A 23,048-nucleotide genomic window follows, 5' to 3' on the forward strand; every position below is an offset into this window, starting at 1 on the left:
AAAGAAAGAGAATGAACTTGTTTCTTTTCTATTTCAGTAGAGTAAAATAATTTACATTTAATGCAAAGGTCAACTGTAATCTCAATAATAATTAAATTTTTTTACTGATTGAATGTTGGAGCTCCAACAGGTCTTACCCATGAATTTTATTTTATACAAAAAGAAAAATGTTCTTGGGAGGTTAAAAAAAAAAAAAACCTGCTTAGAGTCACACAGAAATTAATTTCAGAGTCAGGACTAAAAATCACATCGATTTCTCCTTCTTTTTAATTAATTTCTGCAAAGGAAAACTCTTTAGTTACATACTGCCATTGCAGATACACACACTTGATTAGATAGTTTAGATTTTTCTCTCACTTGGGGCCATGAATGATCTCTGTACCAATACCTCACTTTGACCCTTTCCCAGGACCATTTCTACGTGTAAGTTTACTCTTTAATAATACTCCCACGACCACCTGTGGTCACAACTCTACTTAATGGCCCTCTTTCTGAAACATATTCAGAGACTAATATTCACATTTGGACTCTGTTATCAAACAGCATTTTATCAAACTAAGGGAGCACACAAAAAGTGTGCTCCAGAACCCAACAACTTCCCCCGAGAACAGGCTGGAGATTTGACGTTACCTGAATTGTGGGAGCATTACAATTAGCTTGATTGCTTACATAGGAAAGTATAGAATAAAGAAACTCCAGAGGATAGGAAGGCAGTTCACCAAAATGGGAATCACTGGATATTACTGCAGTAGCTCAAACACAAACTGTATCGAATATGGTTAGTATCTGGGAATCAGGGAGCCAAGGTTACATCCTCTTTTGATTTGGAGAATTCAAAGCCTGGGACAGGGGAAGTAGTAATTAACAAGGAGCAGGAACAAGAAGGTTGCTACTGGCTGAGTTATATTATGAAATATGATGACTAGAAAATGCTTGGTCCAAATATGGTGGCTTATCGGAGAGAAACATATATTCTATTTGATAGCATAATCCATGACCTATATGTTCTTTTAAAGAATGTAATAAAATATGTATACCATGCATACTGGGATATTTGGGGGTAAAATGAACTCATGTATCCTTGAAATTTCATCAAAAAATAAAAAATTGATAGATAATTGGGTAGACTTTTGCTAAGTAAATCTAGGAAAATATTAACTGTATAATCTCGGTAGTGGGCATAAGTTTGTTTACTGTGCAGTTAATTCACCTTTTCTCTATGTTTGAAAATTTCATAATAAAATGCTGAAAAATTTTTAAATTTTTTCATGTTTCTGGGTTCACATATCATAAAAAGCCTATCTTGATATACTATAGTAAATTTTATTATAAAATTTATTACCTATGCCAAACAAACAAAATAATCCACCAATTCTACATTTAGTAACCTCCACTTGGTTATTTTTTTTCCTCCTCTGCATCACCCCTCCAGGCCCCACCCATCATCACCTTTTTCCATTTTATGGAATTGATTTTTAAGATGAATTTCAAAATTATATCAAGGGTAAAAGATTCACAATTTTAACCATTATCTAATGACAATGAGGTATCTTTAAATGGCAAACCATTAATTGCTATAGAACATATAAGAGCTTTTTCTGCCCCCCTCCCCTCACCCAATACCATTTATTTATTGAGAAGGGATTTTCCTTAATGCTATACTTCGATCACTGGGGAATTAGAACATCTATGAATAATGTGACTTGGGAAAATGTAAAGTTCACATTACTGAAAAAATCTGAAAGATCAGATGGTATGCTTATTCTGTTGAAATAAATAGGATCCTTGGATTATTCAGCACACTCCCATTCTGAACACACCTTTTCCAGTGGTTAACTGGTCAGTGGACCATAAGGCCAGAGGCTCCCATGTGAAGGCTGAGCTTCTCTGCTGCTGGATTTTCCACCCAGTGATTCATACAGATATTTTATAAACTATTAAATATGTATGATGCAGTACAAAGCCCCTCTAAAAGCATCTGTATTTAACTAAATCATGTCCCTGACAGCAAGAGGCATACAGAGCAATTTAACCTAGCAGGGAAAGTACTTCTTTTACAAATCACTGCAGTGCAGAGCTTCAATCATATGCTTCTTTTTGCGCCCTCCCCATACCTCCAGTAAGAAAGGAAAGGCTTAACTTAAATGGTTTGAAATGCTTTGAGATAGGATTCTAAAACAAAACGTAAGTCTTTTGAAGTGTTTCTCAAAAATTTTACCACTGTAAGGCTTTGCCACTACTCTGTCCCTAGAGGTCAGAGAAATAACCCAGCCTCAGGTTAAGTCTCCTTAACCTGGGGCTAAATACCTGGAATTAGCTCACTCTCTTCTATGCTCTTCCAAATGTCTACTGCTGTTTACTGATGGATATCAAAGGCATCTAAAAAGTATCAATGTACCACTAGATCCCCCATATTCTTTTCCACCCCAGAAAAGATTCAAATAAAAAAGTTTTGGATGGGAAACTTCAGGACACACCAAAAGTTAAATCATTGTTATCCATTCACAACCTTAAGACCAAAGAATCTAGTGAGATAAGTAGTACCAATTAAATAGTTTTCCAAGGTTCCTAAGCATTTGGCAAGGCAGAAGAAGAGCAGAGGGATGGCTACATTTACTTAAAAGTGCAATGACAACGTAAAACATTTGCAGAAATCTAATGCACAGAACTAACTGTGCTCCCAGAGACAGGTGGTTTTATGTAACCTGTGGTAGGGGGAAAATGTGTTGAATGAGTACAAAAATAATTATCTTACCGTCAAAAAAAAAAAAAAAAAAAAAAAAAAAAAAAAAATCAGGGCTAAATGCTTGAATTGCCCAACTCAAAATGAAATAGCATTACTGTAATTCAGCCAACTGATCAGGAAATGTGCTGTGCAGATTTAAACGAACTTCTTTTCACAATCTGGCAGGTACAAAATGGAAAACCTCAGGATGACCTGCTTTTCAAAAGCAGTAGATGTCAAATTTTGAGGTCACTGTACAGGATGTAATAAAAATAGGTACCATTTCTAAAGACCTAATCTATATGTTAATTTACTTAGCTACCCATCCACCTATCCATCCAAAAGATGTTTACTAAACGACCATATCTATGCCAGGCATTGTGCTAGGGTTTGTAGATTTGGTAACAGGAAATTAAAATAATTTCCATCTTATAGTTTTTCCTTTTTTTTTTTTTTTTTTAATAAAGTAGCAAGTACGATCTGCAGAGAGTGAAGGCATGATTTGAAATTTTAGAGTGGTAAGGTCTGAGTCACCTTAGAAAATGGAAGGTAAGGCTGACTGTGAAAAATAGAAACAGGTCAGACATTGTGTCAAGTAGTATATATACATCAGTCCTTATTTATAATCTTCACAATCAGTCTGCAAAGCAACTGATATTCTTCTTATTTTACAGGTGGAAAAAGTGAGGATAAAAAAACCACAGATAACCCACAATTACATAGCTAGTAAGTGGTGACGCAAAGATTTAAACCTGAACTTCAAGGCCATTTTTCCATACTACTGTACAAAATCTTTATACTGATATAAAGTATGGAAGAAGACTTTCAAAAAAACTTTTGTAAATAATCAATTATATAACAGATCATTGTTTTTGTTGTTGATTTCTACAGTAAAATGTTTATTTGGACTTACACAAGACTCAGTATGGGAACAGGGGAGAAAAGAAGAAAAAATATGATGAGAATATTGTTCACATATATATTGCAATTTCTACTTTGGAAGATTTATTTTTCAGATTAGTTTTTTCCAATATCAGGATTTAATATGGAATATTAATTAGGTTGTCCACTTAATTATGTGATGTGTCTTAAGTCTAGCCATGATGAAACCAACCCATTTAAATGACGTTGCTAGTAAGTACATGAATGTACATGAATGAAAATAATTTAACATACTAAACAGTATGATGCCCTCTGTTGCATATTTCTTTGAACATCAACAAGATGAGGGAAGAAGGCATGCCACAAACTCAGAGCTTAGCAGGAAAATGTAATTTCTTTTTTTCAATTTTTTGAGAGTTTTAATGAGTATTTGAAAGAACCATACAATTACAGCAAATTAGAAATTACTCAAATTAAACTGAAAAAGGAAGATCAGGTCAGTAGTTAATGCTTCTTCTGCCACAGATTTCCCATTTGGTTTTTAAAATGTATGCGTATTCAAAGTTTTTCCACAGACATTCTAGGTTGATCTCGTCTCTGCTGCTTTATGCAACTTTTTTTTTTTTTTTCTTTTTTTTAAAGACAGGATCTTGCTCAGCCTCAAACTCCTGGGCTCAAGTGATCCTCCTGTTTCAGCCTCTCAATTAGCTGGGACTACAGGTACGCATCACCATACCTGGCTAATTTTTGAAATTTCTTTGTAAAGATGGGCTCTCACTATGTTTCTCAGGCTAGTCTCGAACTCCTGGTCTCAAGCGATCCTTCTGCCTCAGCATTCCAAAGTGCTGGGACTACAGGTGAGAATCTACTCACTTACAGACTACTGCTCCCAGCCTTAAGCAACTTCATTCATTCCTTCAATGATTTTTTTTAAGCAACTGCCTCATATGTACCAGGCCCTATTTAAGACTGAGAGGAAGAGGAAGGCAGGCACTGGGGAAAGAGATTGCAATAGTTTCTGCTTCCATAATATTTACATTCTAGTGGAAGACTTAGGTTTCCTAATCTTAGGTGGGCATAAAGGCAGACTTCAGAAGTAAGAGTCCATAGCCTTATAATGGACTCTATTTGTGCAGTTGACATATAGCAGAGTAATTTTTTTTTAATGATCCTGTCAGGAAACACTGTTTATTGTATATGCATGTCTAAGTATCTGAAATTTTCCTTCACTCCGGATCCAGTTATGGAAATGTTTTCTTCTGATAGTGTTTTGTTTGATTAGTGATAGAAGAAGAATGCAGAATTCAATTCTAGAAGAGATCATGCCTAGGCAAGAGGCCTTTGGAGGTACTGGACAATTTATAAGCAGAAAAACATAATCTATCTGTTTCCATTGTCGGTAACCATAAAAACAAAACAGCCACAAAAACAGACTAGGCTGTCATAGTCATTTAATGATTGAATTTTTTAAAGCTGTTGGCTCGATTATTTTTGGTAGATGAATTAAAATAAATAAAAGAAAGCATTAATACAGTTTATTATTATCTTTTTGACGAATTGAAGCTTTCTTATGTACTGGTGATGCCAAAGTACAATTTTAAAGTACAGTTAGTCAAATTTTGTGAATTATTAAGGAAATGTGTTAATTTTACAGAAATTCTAAAGTATCAGCATAAAAAAGTAGTCAAATATCAAAGAGAAAAGAATTAATTACATGCATACAGATATATATCTGATTTAAAAATTTGTTACTTACAGATACTAGGTTAATTAATAAGATGATCTACAGGAATCAAAGAAGTAAGTGTTAAACATTTTAACTGGTTAGTCCTGATAACCACCTAGCTTTGCAAAATCGCTGGCATGTCAGATGCTAAAGAGGATGAGAAAGAGTTTTACAATTAAACTTACAAGGATCATCTTTCTAAATGAATGAGCTGTTCATAGATGAACTGACGGTAACTAAATAAATCAATAATAAAATGATTAGGATGAAGATTCTGTATCATGTTAGAAACAATTTTCCCTTCTTTCAGGTATGAATATAATTTGGTACCTTCTTTGAGTTAATTCTCATAAAAATATACAAGGCTCTAGAGCAACAAATTTATCATCAGCATCTAAATCATTTTTTTTTTTTTTGAGACAGAGTCTTGCTCTGTCACAAAGGCTGGAGTGCAGTGGCCTGATCTTGGCTTACAGAATCCTCTGCTTCCAGGTTCAAGCGATTCTCTTGCCTCAGCCTTCTGAGTAGCTGTGTTTACAGGTGCATACCACCACACCAGCTAATTTTTGTATTTTTAGTAGAGATGGGGTTTCATCATGTTGGTCAGGCTGGTCTCAAACTCCTGACCTCATGATCCACCAGTCTTGGCCTCCTAAAGTGCTGGGATTACAGGCGTGAGACACCGCGCCCGGCCGCATCTAAATCAGTTTGAACTTTTTGTCCTTACAGTATAATCATGACACTGAACATTGTCATTGTGTGACAGGTCCAACTCAGGCATGTCCAGTGAAGAAAACAGTGTAAACTTCAATGGAACTCATTTTATATTAACATGGCTTGAAGGTACATTTTAAAAAGTTGCTAAAATTATTTTCACTTTAAATATTGGTTTCTCTTATTTAAATACTATTTTCTCTGATGCTCAAAAATAAAACATTAATTTTTAATGCCACAAGTTTATAAAACACTTTGAAGTTAAAAGTACAAATATGCATTATTTACTTTGTTATTAACTTATTAACACAGCATTTACCTTTTTATTACAAATTCAATAATTTGTTATACCACTAAGCTACATGGAGCATTAGGTACTGTGTAAAACCAAGATCTTGTTGCTATTGTTCTTAAGAACAAGTGTGTCCACACCCAAAAAACCAGTGAATTCTGTGCAAATTAAAAGATATTTTTTAAAATCTCTCTCAAAGCGTCCTAGATTAACATCATCAGAATTTCCCACGTTGAATTAAGCATGTGGTTTGGTCAGCAAAGATATTCTTTTTCTATATCTTGTTTATATCTACTATAAATACTATAAGCATTCCATTAGCATTAACCCAGTGATTAATGCATATGTCATGGACTCAGGTTCTAATCATTGATAATAACTGCCTACCACTATTTCCACAACTGTTCATCTCCCAACTCTTTTACCCTGACTAACAAAGAAATGCCTACTAAAGTCTAAGAGTTCATGTAGTTACAGGAAACCAGATGCATTATTTATAAGGATGCAGAGGCTAGAAAGTTCGGCTGTGTCTCTTACCCCAGCAGCAGTAGGCTCTAAGACATCGGCAATAGGACCATTGCCAGTACATTAGAAGATGAGATAGAAGGGATCCCTGCCAAATAAAATAGCTAAGTAATAACAAATGTTAAAAAAGGAGAGCCTTGGGGGTTGGAAGGAGTCTTGAGATCACTGTTGAAGTACAATTCAGAAGATCACCAAGCTTTTGCAGTCAATACAGAAAGAAGAATTGCAATTCCAATTAATTCTTTGTATCTTTCTTGAGTACTTGCTTTTTAATTACAGTTATATACTCTTTTTTTTTTAATGTGACTATAGTATCTATACATAAATGAGAAATTACAACTGATATAAAAGAGGTAAAGTGCACAGTATGAGATTTCAAGTTCAGGTATAATTAACTGTGTGTTCGTATGGCCCACTCTGTTTAGAAATCCATACTACTGTTTTAGTGATCCAGGAAAAATCAGTATTTTTCTTCTTTGCTTTCAGAGAAAAAGAAATCCAGACACGAAAAGCTACAATGTCTTATTTTTCATGTGTTCCAAGTGATATATTGCTACAGACAGATATCTGTTGTGGCTTTAAGTAGATTTTGAGATAGTGCCATTCAAGTTTCATTTTCTGTTTAATCATCGTCAGTCACTTGGAATTTACACCACAGCACAACAAGAAGCTGCATGCTTTAAATGTTAACAACAGCAGGGGATGAAAATGCCATCTTGCCTGAGAAAAAGAAAACAACCTAATATCTGACAAAATAAGTCAACTGAAACACAGAAGAAAGAAAACTTACCATAGGGATTGTTAAAACAAATAACCTTCCATATCAATCTGAAACTTAAACAAAAAGCTATGGTTGTAGTCTGCTTCTCAAAATTGATCTGAATGTTACCATCAACTTCAAACATGAAGTAGCTGAGGCTACATGCCATATGTTGTGTTTATTCTTTTCTTTGAATAACCTAAGCATTTCAGATGTTGAATGCATACACCTTTTATCTACAATACCATTCTCATCATTATCTCCCCATTCCAAATGTGTGCACGCTGGGCAGCAGACTGGATGAGGTTCATGGCAATCTTTTTAAATTATCCCAAGTACCAAATGAATATAATTTGGTACCTAAAATTGTTCTACTTTTAATGGTTTTTATCATAGTAAATGGGTGTATCTATTCTGTATTGTGCTTAGGAAACTGGATTCACAGGTCAGATTTGGTCATCTCATTAGGGGAAAAGGATCAGAAATGGTCCTTTTCTGAAAGTAGCTGCAATGATCATTTGCCCTTTAGCCTAGTATGATAGAGGTCTCAAGAAGAGCTCTCTGAGCTCAACAAGTGTTCTTCTGAGCCTTCAACCTCTACTATCTGTGGGTGAAAAGAACACAGGATGAACAGTCAGAAAGACTGGGGTGGAATCCTGCTTCTACCACTACTTGACAAATATTGAACTGTTTTGAGTATCAGTCTTCCCATCTATATAATGGGACTAACAACATCCATTCTCAGAGGGAAGCATCTCACACATAGATGCTCATTAAAATATAATTATTGTCGCCTATTATTACTATTAAGGATAAGAAAGGGAAAATAATCCACTTTATTGATACTACTGTGGCAATTCTCCTGTTCCCAAGCAAGTGCCTCTTCAGCACTACAGAGGGGAACAGCGACCAGTTAATAAGTAGATTCTGGAATAATTTGCAATAATCCTATCAAAGGAGAAACAGGTTTTTATAAATCACCATGAAAATAAGTATTTACAGTAAAATAAAAAATCTTCCAGATGTAAAAACCAGATATAAATTTAAAATACACATATATAGAATGTGAATGCTTCTCAAAATGTTACAAGTTCTCTAATAAATATTATTTAAGCCACTGTTAGTTTGTTAAAACTTTGATTTTAAAATAAATATTTGTGTCCATGATTTAAGGTGAAGGTGGTTTTCTTTTCATTGTATATGTGTATAACTTTAAAAAATGATAATCCCACAAAAAATGCATTAAATCACTGATAACGTTGACATCCATTTAATAAATACTTCCTGGGAAACGGCATAGTGATAAGTTCTGGGAATAGAAATACAAAGCAATCAAAATTCTTCCCTTTAGTATTTTACATTCTGGTGGGGGAACTGATACGCACGCCACTGTGGATAAGAAGTGGCAAGGCTGTGGTCCAAGCAAGAGCTAGGGAACACGTAGAGTGAACTTCTAGGGACTAGAAGATGGTCTACCATCTAACTACAAAATAATAAAGGATTTGCTTTTACTCCTTGATTGGACAAAGAATATTTTTAAAAAATAATTTCAGACCATTATTTTAATAAAATATACCCAGGTCTGCACTTCAAATAAAAAGCAAGAAGTTATGACATTTTGAAAATTGAGACTACAGCCAAGTCTGTTCTTCATAAAGCCCTTCTCCACCAGGAGCTTTTATTACACTCATTCCTCGGTGCACTGTTTACCCAAAAGATCACAGCCAATGTTCTAGAAACCTCAAAAAATAAGCAGAGGCTAGGTGCGGTGGCTCACGCCTGTTATCCCAACACTTTGGGAGGCCAAGGCAGGTGGATCACTTGAGATCAGGAGTTTGAGACTAGCCTGGCTAATATGGTAAAACCCTGTCTCTATCAGAAATATACAATATTAGCCAGGTGTGGTGGCGCATGCCTGTAATCCCAGCTACTTGGGAGGCTGAAGCAGAAGAATCATCACTAGAACCGGGGAGGCAGAGTTTACAATGAGCCTAGTTAGTGCCACTATACTCCAGCCTGGTGACAAAGCATGATTCCATCTCAAAAAATAATAATAATAATAAAAAAAAATAAAAGGCAGAAAGTTTTATTGTAGTTGTTTCTGTGTGTACACATGTAGTGCATGTTAACTTCCATTTTTCTTTATTTTTTCACTAAGCTGAATGAATTTAAATATGAATCCTCTTCACCTGCATTGTAAAATCATGTTTAAATGTTTTAATAAACCTCTTAGGTGTCTTTGAGTCATCTATTTTCCTCCTAAACTTCATCTTGCTTTCACATACAATATCATTTGCACACACAAGGTAATTCTCCCACCTCCACAATCTGTTTATCTTAAAACACAGCCAGGGGCCCTTTGTATGGTTTATTTTCTCACAGATAACTTGGGGAAACTCTGAACAAAGATGCATTTATGCTCTGGAACATTAGGGAGGTGAAATTAAGAAGCTGCTATGAAAACAATAGAGGGAAAAAATACATCTGGATCAAGTAAGAGAAGTATACAAAATTTGTGAAAAATCTATTATGGCCACTTTAATAACTTTCTCTCAGATATATGTAAGCTTATGCCTCTTCATATCACATTTCATCATAAAAAATATCCTGTTTGACAAGGCAGGTTCCTCCTGGTACATTTCATCAGAGCTGGGACATATTAGATTTTACAGCTTAAAGAAATGCAGCAACTTCCTTTTCATAGCTTTGTAGGCTGAGACTTGTACAAAAAAAAAATCTGTCTTCAAAGCTACACTATTTATGAAAGACATGGATTTTTATAGGCTGATTCAATATGTAGATTTCTAGGTTAAAATGTAGGACAATATTTGTGTAGAACATTAAAAACTAGCATTTTAAATATTTTGTCATGCAGAATTTTATTTTTTAATATACCTTAATTCCCATTTGTAGTTGAAATCTTTATCAAATGACACAGAAATTTCTTGTCAGTTAGTCACTGCTCTTAGTAAATGAATTTTAAGAAAATCGGGGGTGGAATTATCATAAAGGTAAAATTTTGGTTTTATAATTTTAAAAGATTAATTTCCTTTACTGGATTCCTTGATTATAACTCAGCATCCTTTTTTAAATTTACCACTTCTCCCTTCTTTGGATCAATTCAAGTCTTTAAAAAACAAAAATTTAAAAAACAAAAATTAAAAAACAAAACAAGTCTTACTTAAGAACAAAACAAGTTCAGGAAATTGCAAGCTGGGTGCGGTGGCTCGTGTCTATATTTCCAGCACTTTGAGGCTGAGTTGGGAGCAGTACTTGAGCCCAGAAGTTTGAAACCAGCCTGGGCAACATAAGAAGACCTTGTCTCTATTTTAAAAAAATAAAATTGCAACCTTTTCATATACATACATTTCCAGATGGCCTAAACAAAACTATCTCCTCAGATACGTAACACAGTCTTTGTAAATCCATCTCTGTATCAAGGATAAGTGTCTGCTCATCAACAGTGATGCAACTTACCATACTATAATTATGCTTTTCTGAAAAGTTTCTAGTTATATTTCAAAAAGTTCCCCAAACCACTCTCAAAACCCTATTTAGTATATATTAATTTCCAGAACCTCTTAGTCTCCACTAATCTTTTATTCTTGATGGTAAATTATAGAATGTCATCATTTTTTAAAATGAGATACATTTCAGGATTCTGATTCCTCAGTAAAAATATGAAGTAGAAACAACAATTCACTATTTTAGAAGACGATAACAGTAAAATAATAGTATTTTTTCTTTCTTTCTTTTTTTTGAGACAGAGTCTTGCTCTGTCGCCCAAGCTAGAGTGCAGTGGTGTGATCTTGGCTCACTGCAACCTCCGCCTCCTGGGTTCAAGCAATTCTCCTGCGTTAGCCTCCTGAGTAGCTAGAATTACATGTGAGTGCCTTCATGCCTGGATAATTTTTGTATTTTTAGTAGAGATGGGCTTTTACTATGTTGGTCAGGTTGGTCTGGAACAACTGACCTCAAGTGATCCACCCACCTCGGCCTCCCAAAGTGCTGGGATTATAAGTGTGAGCCACCACACTCAGCCAATATTTTCTTTTAAATCACATAACCACAAATGACTTTTCTATCTTAAGGAATATTACAAAAAATAAAAATATGATTTGAAAGTCTTCCTCTTGCCATATTCTACTTCCCATTATGATTATGTGTCATTATGCACAATTAATCACAATTAACCTATTTACTTCACTGTGAACTTCTTCAGCCCAAGGACTATTTCCTAGTCATCTCCCCCAACCATCACTCCTTCCACCTCTCAAGAAACATGCCTACACAGTTCCTAGCCTCATGCTGAACTATAGTAGGACCTGGTTATTAACTATTCATTTTCATTAAAGAGAGGGAAAGTGTTCAGTGATCTAAGAATCAAAGAGCAAAAACAGGGCCATCCATTTTTAATTCACCTACATTCACCACTCACTTGTTATTTGACCTTAAGTGTCACTCATCCTATCCCTGTCTATATTTTACTTTCCTTACCATTGAAATAATGAGAATAGTCCAAAATTTCTTTAAAAATTTAAAGGAAAGACTGATTAAATTTGTGATAATTACAAATAAAAATTCCTGCAACATTTTACAAATCCAGGCGTTCTCTCTCTCACTCTCTGACATTTCTTAAAAAGCTCTTTAAACGTTTGCTGTTCACTCAAAAGGTAGTGTTAGAATACCTCAACAAAGAACAAACAAATAGCCCATAGTCGATGCACAAATTCAACCTCAACACCAAACCTGAAATCAGAGATAGTTATGGGCTTGAATGAAGATGAGTCCAGATCTAGGCTATAACCCACAGTGGCCCAATTAATTGTTTTTTCAGTTTGCTGACCTTTGGTAGACTCAGAGATAAAATGAAAAGTGCCATTCCGGCACTTTTGATGATTAGCTGAACTATGTATACACAGCATCTTTATTAAAGAAATGAATTAAGTATTCACACCTTGTATGGGAGATGCATTGCAACAAGAACATGACAGAGAAAAGAGGAAGATGCCCACAGATGAACTACTAGAGTTGTTATTTTGTTTAGGTTTAGATGGTGATGTCAATGAGTCTGATAAAACCTCAGTCAGTATTATCTCACACTTGAACAGGACCTGGCGAGCTTTCTACACAATATTAAATGGAATGGGCTAAGCATGCTCTTTTTCTTTCCAGATTGAAAAACAAAAACAATCCAAACCCTGATCAACACACAATTACTCTGGTAAAAGAAACTCGTAATTTTTCAAAATCTTCTTAATCATAGATTTATTTAAAAGATCCTTATCAAGTACTCTGACATTTGACATCAAAGTTAGAGCACTTTACAGAATTCAAAATGCTTCCCTTTCATTCTAATTTCAAAACTGTAACTCATTTCTCTATGTTTTTCTACTTTCTTTCAAAAGGCAGAATTTCCTAGGTTAAAAAAGAGGGCACTGTTAAGAGTAATTATAATGGCTCATAGGTACTAATGAGTCTTTTAAAAAATGATATTGCAATTGTCTTCAGTTTTCCAGCTTATTTTCTTCAGATTGCACATACTGCTTAGTTTTGTCTGCCCAACCACAATTTTCAAAAACACCTATTTTTAATTTTCCTTTAAAATTCTCTGTTACAAATATCTATTTTCTGATTTTTCTAAGATTGTTTGCTCATCAGTTGTCAATGATTGTGTTGTTTTCTGTCTAGCTCACTTTTCCCTTCTTTTGCTATAGAACTCTCCTCTCTGTAATGATCCTACACTACACCACGTGGTTCCCATGGGGCTGAGCCCATCTGCCCTCACTAACCCCAACACACACAGCAGTGGATATGTGTCCCAGCCCCCACTCAGCTGTAGTCATTAATCTCCCTGGATGCAATAGTTTAGGGTCAGACATGATGCAATCAGGGCCAATCAGATTCTTCCCTAAAATGTGCTGTTTGGACAAGGAGTAGACTTTCTCTTCTTTTTAGAACTACCAATTTATTCTTGAAATTTGGACAAGTCACAGATTTCTGAACGTCAAGTCCCTCATCCATAGGATGAAATCTAAGCCACTGAGTTGTAGAAATAAATGACTCAAAATAAGAAAATATGCCTTAGAAAATGTAAAATATGATACAAATATTGATGATTTATACATATGTATATCACACACACACACACACGTATTTTATGGTCCAAAATAATAATTCTGTAAAGTGTTGATTTCAGCCAAATACAAAAGGCAAAGCTCAAACAAAACTTTAGATTCTCTTCTCCAGTGGTGAAATGCAAGGACACACAATGAATGATTTCAAAAAGGGGAAAAGCAGAAGTAGAGAAATATATCATACTTGCAAGCAGTATCGTTAAAAAAAACAGAAAAGAAAGAAAAGTAAGATATATTCATGTACAGAATAAATGAACTGATCATGAAGTCAGTAACCTGCCTGCACATACAAATGGCTATAACATACAAGCCCCAACTCTTGCACCAAGTCACTCTAAAATCCTGAAAATCTGTAACAAACTTTCCAGGCAACCAGAAAGATGAGGTAATACCAGTTGGGCAATTTTCTTTTTGAATTATTATTTTATTGCTATATGATGCATGATAATTTGTTTGTCATTCTCCACAGTGGACAGAGCCACCAACCCATGGATAATGCCATGTTTATAAAAATCTGAAAACACAATTTGCATTCAATTAAAAGTTGCTCTCCAACAGTGGCAGGAGAGGTGCACATGTTACAACCAATAAAGACCTGAAATTGAAATGGCATTTTTCCAGCTGAGAATCATTTAGCTAAGCTCCCAGACGTTTTCTCTACCATAAAAGCAGGTAAGTCAGTTACAATTGAGGGTGGAATGTAAGAACCATGGGTCTAAATTTCACCAATGGACCACCCAGATCTGGTCCAACCTAATCAATACATGTCAGTGCGCAATTCCCAAGTGAAACTGTTCTACCTCATTACGACAGAAATGTCTCTGCAAAGACATTCTTTTCCTTCAGCTAGCTTTTTTAGGTGCCAAATCAAAAACTGGATTGTTTGTTTCATTCAGAGATTTCAAAGGAGACTTTCTGGATAAATTTCTTTAAAATGCAGCCTTAGCTGAGAATATATAATATTTTGAAAAGACATAGTGATTTCCTAGCAAAGAACTGTCAGCAGCATCATTTAGGCTGAAAATCATAAACTCATTTCCTTCTTCAACAATAAGGGCACTTTCCAATGTTGTTGAACTAAAATGCAAACACTGCCTGACTTCCATTCTCCTTTTAGAGCCATGCCACTTTCACACACACTGGCTCTCTTCCATACATGAAGGGACCACCTTAAAGCAAAGTTGTGCTAAATGATTTACACACATTTTTGTCACACTAGACTTCTCAATATACGTTTAAAATAAATAGGGCTCTTTAGACATAGAAACTGAATCTTGGGGCTGGTCATGATGGCTTATGCCTACAATTCTAACACTTTGGTTGGCTGAGGTGGGTGGATCACTTGAGCACAGGAGTTCAATAGCAGTGTGGGCAACATGGAGAAACTCTGTCTCTGCAAAAATTATCAAGAGGTATGGTGGCACACACGTGTAGTCCCAGCTACTAGGGAGGCTAAGGTAGGAGGATGGCTGGAGCCCAGGAGGTCAAGGCTGCAGTGAGCTATGATTGCACTACTGCACTCCAGCCTGGGTGACAGAGAGAAACCCTATCAAAGAAGAAGAAAGGGAAGGGGAAGGGGAAGAGGAAGGGGAAGAGGAAGGGGAAGGGGAAAGGGAAGGGAAGGGGGAAAGAAAGGGGGAAGGGAAGGGGGAAGGAAAGGGGAAGGAAAGGGGGAAGAGAAAGGGGAATGGAAGGGGAAAGAGAAAAGGAAAGGAAGGGGAAAGGGAAGGGAAGGGGAAAGGGAAGGGAAGGGGAAAGGGAAGGGGAAAGGGAAGGGGAAAGGGAAAGGGAAGGGAAGGGGAAAGGGAAGGGGGAAGGGAAGGGGGAAGGGAAGGGGGAAGGGAAGGGGGAAGGGAAGGGGAAGGGAAGGGGAAGGGAAGGGGAAAGGGAGGGGAAGGGAAGGGGAAAGGGAAGGGAAGGGAAGGGAAAAGGGAAGGGAAGGGGAAAGGGAGGGGAAGGGAAAAGGGAAGGGAAGGGGAAAGGGAAAGGAAGGGGAAAGGGAAAGGAAGGGGAAGAGGGAAGGGAAGGGGAAAGGGAAGGGAAGGGGAAAGGGAAGGGGAAAGGGAAAGGGAAGGGAAGGGGAAAGGGAAGGGGGAAGGGAAGGGGAAGGGAAGGGGAAGGGAAGGGGAAAGGGAGGGGAAGGGAAGGGGAAAGGGAAGGGAAGGGAAGGGAAAAGGGAAGGGAAGGGGAAAGGGAAGGGAAGGGAAAAGGGAAGGGAAGGGGAAAGGGAAAGGAAGGGGAAAGGGAAAGGAAGGGGAAAGGGAAGGGAAGGGGAAAGGGAAAGGAAGGGGAAAGGGAAGGGGAAAGGAAAGGAAAGGAGAAAGGAAAAGAAAAGACGAGACAAGAAGAGTAGAAGGAAGGAGAGAAGAGAAACTGAGTCTCAGGGAAGTTACATATTTGTTTAAAATTATACGGTAATTAGCAGCACTGGTATTTATTTATTTATTTAATTATTTTTGAGACAGGGTCTCTGTTGCCCAGGCTGGAGTGTAGTGGTGAGATCATGGCTTACTGAAACCTCATTCTCCTAGGCTCAATGATCAATTTGCTCAAGCAATCCTTCCACTTTGGCCTCCCAAAGTGCTGAGATTACAAGCATGAGCCACCTCGGTTGGCCTCAGCGTTAGTATTTAGATTTAAGAGCAAGAGTCCACCCAGCATTTGTGCTCTTCCCATTTCATTCACCTGTTATGCTTTGATGTGTAATAATGAAGATCATATGCGTGTAACTGGCCCTAGACAACTCATTTACTTTAATCCACCACGTATACTCCCAATAGACTTTGTACCAAAGGCTACTTTTCAATCCACTCACAGAATCTCATTTCTTTCACTAGTAAGGGCTTTTTCTTTGAGGCAGCAAAACCTTATGTGACATAGAAGGCCAGTGTGTTATCTGGGGTTGAATGCTGCTGTGTGACTTTGGACAATAAGTAACAGTTTCATCGTCTGTACAGTGTAATAAGTTTTTATGAGAACCATGAGTCATCATTCATGTAAAACATCTGGCACAGCACTTGGCACACAGTAAGCCTTCAATAAATGTTTGCTATTATTCATATTTGAAACAGATTTCACCACTTAAACTATTTCCCAGGGATTTATCTTTATTTTCTTTCCTATCACTATTTGTTAGTTTTCTATTTTGTTTTCCACGTTTATGTATTAAATTGGAATAGATGGTGCTTAATTCAGCAAAGTGGTTGGTAGAACAATTATTTTTTTATGATAGTCAACAGAATTGTCTGCAAAATGGGGTCACTAGCAGCTGGCACATCCAAAAGAAGTCATTAAGGCTCGTTCTAAACAATCAATTCACTTCTGCTGATTCTATAAAAGGAGCAACAAGATAGTCCTACCGACTGTTTTGTAAGGTTCAAATTCTTCTCCTAAAACTTGTCACTTATGTGTAATAGAAAACTCATTTACAGAATTATTATAAGTTTTTAGTCACAGACGCCTCACTTACAAAAAACAAAAGAAAATAAAGAAAATTTTTATCTCTATTAGGACATTGGTATAAAGAACATAAAAAATTAGAATTAACAACTGTAAACTGCGCAACACATTGAGACCTCGTCTCTACAAAAAATAAAGAAATTAGCCAGACCTGGTGGCACCCCTGAAGTCTCAGCTACTTGGGAGGCTGAGGTGGGAGGATCACTTGAGCCCAGGAGTTTGAGGTTGTCATGAGTTACAGTTGAATCTCTGCACTCTGTTGAATGAACAATGGAAGTTTCCAATTTCAAAAAAAATAATGAGTAGTAAAAATTGTCTTACAAAGGGAAGGAGTAAGAACTTTGATGTTTCACCAATATTTACAAGTGGTAGGAAAAATAAATAGAAAGGGGGCAAAACTGATAATGTGTTTGTAAATGAAAAATCCCTTAAAAATATCCAGTCAAGAATGATTTCTTAATTGTTACAGTGATCTATAAAATATATTTCTGATTAATACTTAGACATGAGAAAAATGCTTATAATACATTAAGTATGGGTAGGTGAGTAAATTTTATTTTCTTCTTTTTGTTTTTTTTATTTTTCTTTCTTGTTTTTGTTTGTTTTTATTTTAAGAGAGACAAGGTCTTGCTGTGTTGCCCAGGCTGGAGTGCAGAGATGCAACCTTAACTCATGACAGCCTCAAACTCCTGGGCTCAAGTGATCCTCCCACCTCAGCCTCCCAAGTAGCTAAGACGTCAGGGGTGCCACCAGGTCTGGCTAATTTCTTTATTTTTTGTAGAGATGAGATCTCAATGTGTTCCCCAGGCTGGTCTCAAACTCTTGGCCTCAAGCTATCCTTTCACCTTGGTCTCTCAAAGTGCTGGGATTACAGGCATGAGCCACCATGCACTCTCTTATTTATTCATTTATTTTTGTTATTTTTTTCTAATTCAACATGAGTTAAAGAGGAGAAAAGGGAACTTTGGGGGCTGTGAAGTCAGGTCCATCTCCTCTGCCTATATCTGTTTGCTCTGAAAGCCTCCTTTTTTTTTACACTGACGCCCCCAAATCGCAGAGAACTGTTTAACACATATAATGTTTGCTGAATCCATACTACTTCAGAGAGGCTTTTTAAAACATTTACTTTCGAAAACACCCATGTCATTAGTTCAAAGAATGTAACCCATAGAGGCATGGCCGCACTAGAAGAGCAGAGTTCGCTTTCCAAATACAAGGATTTACTAACATCTCCTTGCTGGCTAAAATAAAGTGAAAAGAAATCTATTCTTTGAGGCTTGAGGCTGATTATTTTTGACCAGGTGAACTTTTCTGAGGCCTTTGACTTTTTTATATATTTTGCATTTTTAAGTCCAGCTTATTGTTATTGCTGACTCTTCAAGGTTCACCTTCAGCCTTTACTAAATGGAGTAATTTGTACCTCACAGCTGTTCCCGGCAATGCAAGTCCTGCGTGTGGCTTCCTTGAAATGCACCGTGTGCTTCATGCTCTTTTCATTATTGTAACTAAGACTGGACCTAGCTCCTGCCACGATTGGTTCACATTTTCAAAGTGAAGAGCATATTTTCATGAGATTAAAAAAGAAAACAAACCTACCAATGTACCCACTGAATCTAAAATTTCAAAAAATACACTAGGATTAGTTAAAAATCCATATTGTAATTATAAATAAACAAGTAAAACAATAGTCAATATGAAGAAATATAATGAAAAAGCCAAAAGAGGAAAAAAAAACGGAACACCAAAAATTAAAAAAATAAAACAAAAGCAGCCTTGGTTTCACCTACGGCTTTTCTCTTTCTCTAACACTTCATATCCAACTGGTTAGGGAATCTTGCTGTCTTTACTTTCAAACTATTACTGACTATTTTTTGCCACCTCTACTGCTACCAGCCTGGGCTAGGCCAACATACTCTCAGCAAAAGTCACCTAACTGGCATCCTGGAGTCCACCCTTGCTCCCAGTGAGCTATCCTTCATACAGGAGCCAGAGCAATTCTATTAAATACCAATGTCCTGACAATGACCTAAGAGGCACTACATGCTCCGGCCCCAGGGTTTGTGGCCCTCATCTCCTATAATTCAGCCTTTTGTTCCTTCTACTCCAACCCCACAGGTCTCCTTATGGTTCCCCTACAAGGCACATGAGCCATGCTCTTGCCTAAGGCCTTGGCACGGGCTGTTCTCTGCCTAAATACAGTTTCCCCAGAAGTTTCTTTGTTTCTTTTTCTTGAAACAGAATCTTACTCTGTCACCCAGGCTGGTGTGCAGTGGCACAATCACAGCTCACCATAGCTTCAACCTCCTGAGCTCAAGTGATCCTCCCATCTCAGCCTCCCAAGCAGGTGGGACTACAGGCGCATGCCACCATGTCCAGCTAATTTTTAAATTTTCTGTAGAACCAAAGTCTTACTAGTGTTGCCCACACTGGCCTCAAGCTCTTGGGCTGAAGCGATCTTCCTGCCTTGGCCTTCCAAAATGCTGGGATTACAGGCATGAGTCACCATGCCCAGCCAGTTTCCCTAGATGTTTACAAAGTTAGCCCTTCACTTCTTTTCACTTTTCGCTCAAATATCAACAATTTAATGAGACTTACCTTGATCAAGCTATTAAAAATCACAAGTCTCAACTCCCCTTATCCCCTCCCCTTCTCTACTGTTTGTCATTCTTGGATTATGTAGCACCTTCTCATATATCATGTAATTAGTTTATTACATTGTTTACATTCTCCTAATAAAATTAAGTTCCACCAAAAAAAAAAAAAGGATTCATGAATCAATTCAACCATATTTACTGAGAACCTGAGAACCTACCATAATGTAGGTTGACTGATGTATGAAAACGGCACATTAAACTATTTTAATATCATGGTACACAAAGCTTCCTTTTTTAGTTTTAAACCATTACCAAATATCAAAAACTAATTCTGCTGAGAGTTAGAGGCCAATCAGATTTCATAGTTATTCCTCTCTCAGTGGTAATGCAATGAATAGAAATGTAAACTGAGATTCATTTCAGGTCTCCAAAGCTCTGGAAAACCAAAAGAAATATTTTGTTTCCATTCCCAAACTGTTCAGATGTGCTTAAGGACAGTACCTATGGTCCCACTGATGATAGCATGAAGGGTTCCAATTACAAGTGTTTCAGTAACTTTATTCAATGAATCATACAGGAGAGAAACTATTTCCAGACAAAACGCCAGAAAAGAAAAACCTAGTATTTGCTTCTGTAGAATAAACACTTAAAAAAAAAAAAAAAAAAGAAGCTCAATATGATTCCTTGGTGTTAAATCCATATAATTATACTAATCTTTTTATAAGTAGAATTTAAAAGCAAATAGCGCAAATACCCAGCAGAAATGATCATTTTGAAGGATATGATGAGAGCCCTTGGAACATGCAGAAAACTCATTTAGCCCTTTCTAGCATTTCATTTCCCGTTTGATATCACTAGGCTGCTGCCATCAATCCAGTTAAATGATGCTTTATGTAGTTAAAATATAGCCAAAACACCATACTTTGCACAGTAAAAGATTTTTTTTTTTTTTGAGATGGACTCTCGCTCTGTCACCCAGGCTGGCATGCAGTGGCATGATCTTGGCTCACCGCAACCTCTGCCTCCTGGGTTCAAACAATTCTCCTGCCTCAGCCTCCTGAGTATCTAGGACTACAGATGCATGCCACCATGCCTGGCTAATTTTTGTATTTTTAGTAGAGATAGGGTTTCACCATGTTGGCCAGGCTGGTCTCGAACTCTTGACCTTGTAATCCACCTGCCTCAGCCTCCCAAAGTGCTGGGATTACAGCCATGAACCACTACACCTGGCCAATAAAATATATTTTTGCATCATATAGTTACAATTCTAGTATCACCAACCTGGAGGGAAAGGCTGCAACATTAAAAAGGATTTATTTAAACAGATTGACAAAACAACTTAAATTGCCAAAAGGACAGACTTTTCTAGAGTTTTCCTACCCTGCTGATAGCAAAAGGAAATCAGTTCTTCAACACACTCTCCAGATTGAAATAGAATCACTAGGAACATCTATTTATTGAAGAGCTTATCAAACTGAGAAATGCTTTAAATAAGGAGCTAAAATAAGGAAGAGAAAGACTGTAGTTATGTTTAATTTTCGAGGTTTGATAAACTCCCCTGTTGAGTATCAAAATTTAATACAATGATATTCTCAATTTATAAGTATCAAAAACTCTTCATACTAGTTCTTGCTAATATCTTACGTTCCCCTGACAGCACAAAACCCCAATCAATCTAACAGTTACAGAAGTCCAAAGCACAAAGCCCATTTCACATTAAACAGATGAAAACTAATCTGAGATCTTGCCTAGGGACTTGCTTTCAAACATTTTTATAATTAGTTACTTGCTATCAAATTTGAATTAAGGGCATCTATATATAGTTTTCTTACTCCATCACAGCTGATTTTATATGAGAATGAAGGAGTTTTGGAACACAGCCTCCAAACAGCTGGGTATCATGCCTCAGTTGCTGAAGGCATCCAGACAAATGGAAAAGATACACAATGTGCTCTATTGCTTGCCAGGAATTAGGCCTCAGAACTTGTGCAATTATTTTTCAATATTCAAAGTCACCAGATTATCCTAAAACTAATACATATGTGGTATATTTCAATATTCTTACGTATACTGGGGGGACAGGACGTCTAGTTGTCCCTAAGCATATTGGAGGCCCTTCTACTCCAAATAGCAAATACTATCCTGTTGCCAAACTCAATATGCTGACCCTTAACAGGGGCGGAGGATAGACGTGAACATGATCTTCTAAAGCAGATAGTGTCGTGGGTTAAAAACCAGTGAGCAGAATATCCAAATATACTTACATGAAGAAGTATTTGTTCCTTCTGTCGATACTGATATTCTAATGGGAGATTCTATAAAACATAAAAGTGGAATGAGGCTTTATTGAGTCATGCTGCTTGGACTATTAGAAATTTGCCAGCCTTGGGTATCACCTACTAAAAGAGTACTAGAACACAGTGCAACAGAGAAGCTGAAGCATTTGTAAGTCAGAAGATATATGCAATACTCAAAGACCACAAAGGAATATTTCCATAGTTTAGACCCAAAGACTTTTAAAAGGGATGAAAATGGAGTCAGTCCATCTATAAGAATATTCCACTCATCAAGCATTATCTGAACTTCCAAGACAGACGACTCTAATGAGATCCACACTACAGGTGAGACAGAAAATTTCTTCTCTTAGGTGTGGTCTTGATTTTTAGAAAACATGAAACCAAAGAGAACAGCCCCCGGATTCCAAGAGAGTGAAAGCCAACTTCCATGCATGTCAAATAAATAAATAAATAAATAAATAAACAAGAGTGAGAGTATTTCCAGGCAACTTGGATCTGCATAAACATCCTGACAAGGAAGTGCTGAAAAGTCCATGCAGGGTCTACTAGAGCAATAGAGTAATTACTTTCAGATCAAACAAACCAAGCTAATTAAATAAATCATACAATAGTAGGGGATATCCAGTAGCAAGATTTTCTTAGGTAGCAAAGATAAAAGAAGAAAAACCAGTTAAGTACAGGCAGAATGAAAAATATGACTCATGCAGAAAAAAGCATGGGACAGATGGGTTTTTGTTAGTAAGAAATAAAGAAGTCTTGGTATCAAAGAAGGATTGAAAGTCAATAGTCAGAAAGTTATCAAGATTCAAGTCACCAAATTAAGAAACAATAGTTACAGTCAATCTAAATCCCCAAGAAAAGTTCCATATAAATGTAAAAAGCTTTTTATTTTTACCCCTGATGGCATTTACTGGAGTCAGACAATGAAGTCTCCATA

The 23,048-nt window shown here is 36.6% G+C and overlaps 1 protein-coding gene across 4 annotated transcripts in view; it reads right to left on the bottom strand.

Annotated features, from left to right (window-relative positions):
* The window catches only part of NRG1 (neuregulin 1), a 1,119,143-nt gene that overhangs the window by 129,542 nt on the left and 966,553 nt on the right, over positions 1 to 23,048 (bottom strand). For 3 of the 4 annotated variants that reach the window (XM_064368894.1, XM_012476013.3, XM_064368896.1), the window contains exon 5: positions 22,079 to 22,129. The exons of the other annotated variant lie outside the window; for it this stretch is intronic. In XM_064368894.1, the coding sequence (XP_064224964.1) occupies positions 22,079 to 22,129 (51 nt within the window). The remainder of the gene's footprint in view (positions 1 to 22,078; positions 22,130 to 23,048) is intronic. 4 annotated transcript variants of the gene reach the window in all.

This window comes from Aotus nancymaae, unplaced genomic scaffold (genome assembly GCF_030222135.1).
Source record: "Aotus nancymaae isolate 86718 unplaced genomic scaffold, 86718_ANA_hifiasm-v0.15.2.pri h1tg000079l, whole genome shotgun sequence".
Taxonomy (NCBI): Eukaryota; Metazoa; Chordata; class Mammalia; order Primates; family Aotidae; genus Aotus; species Aotus nancymaae.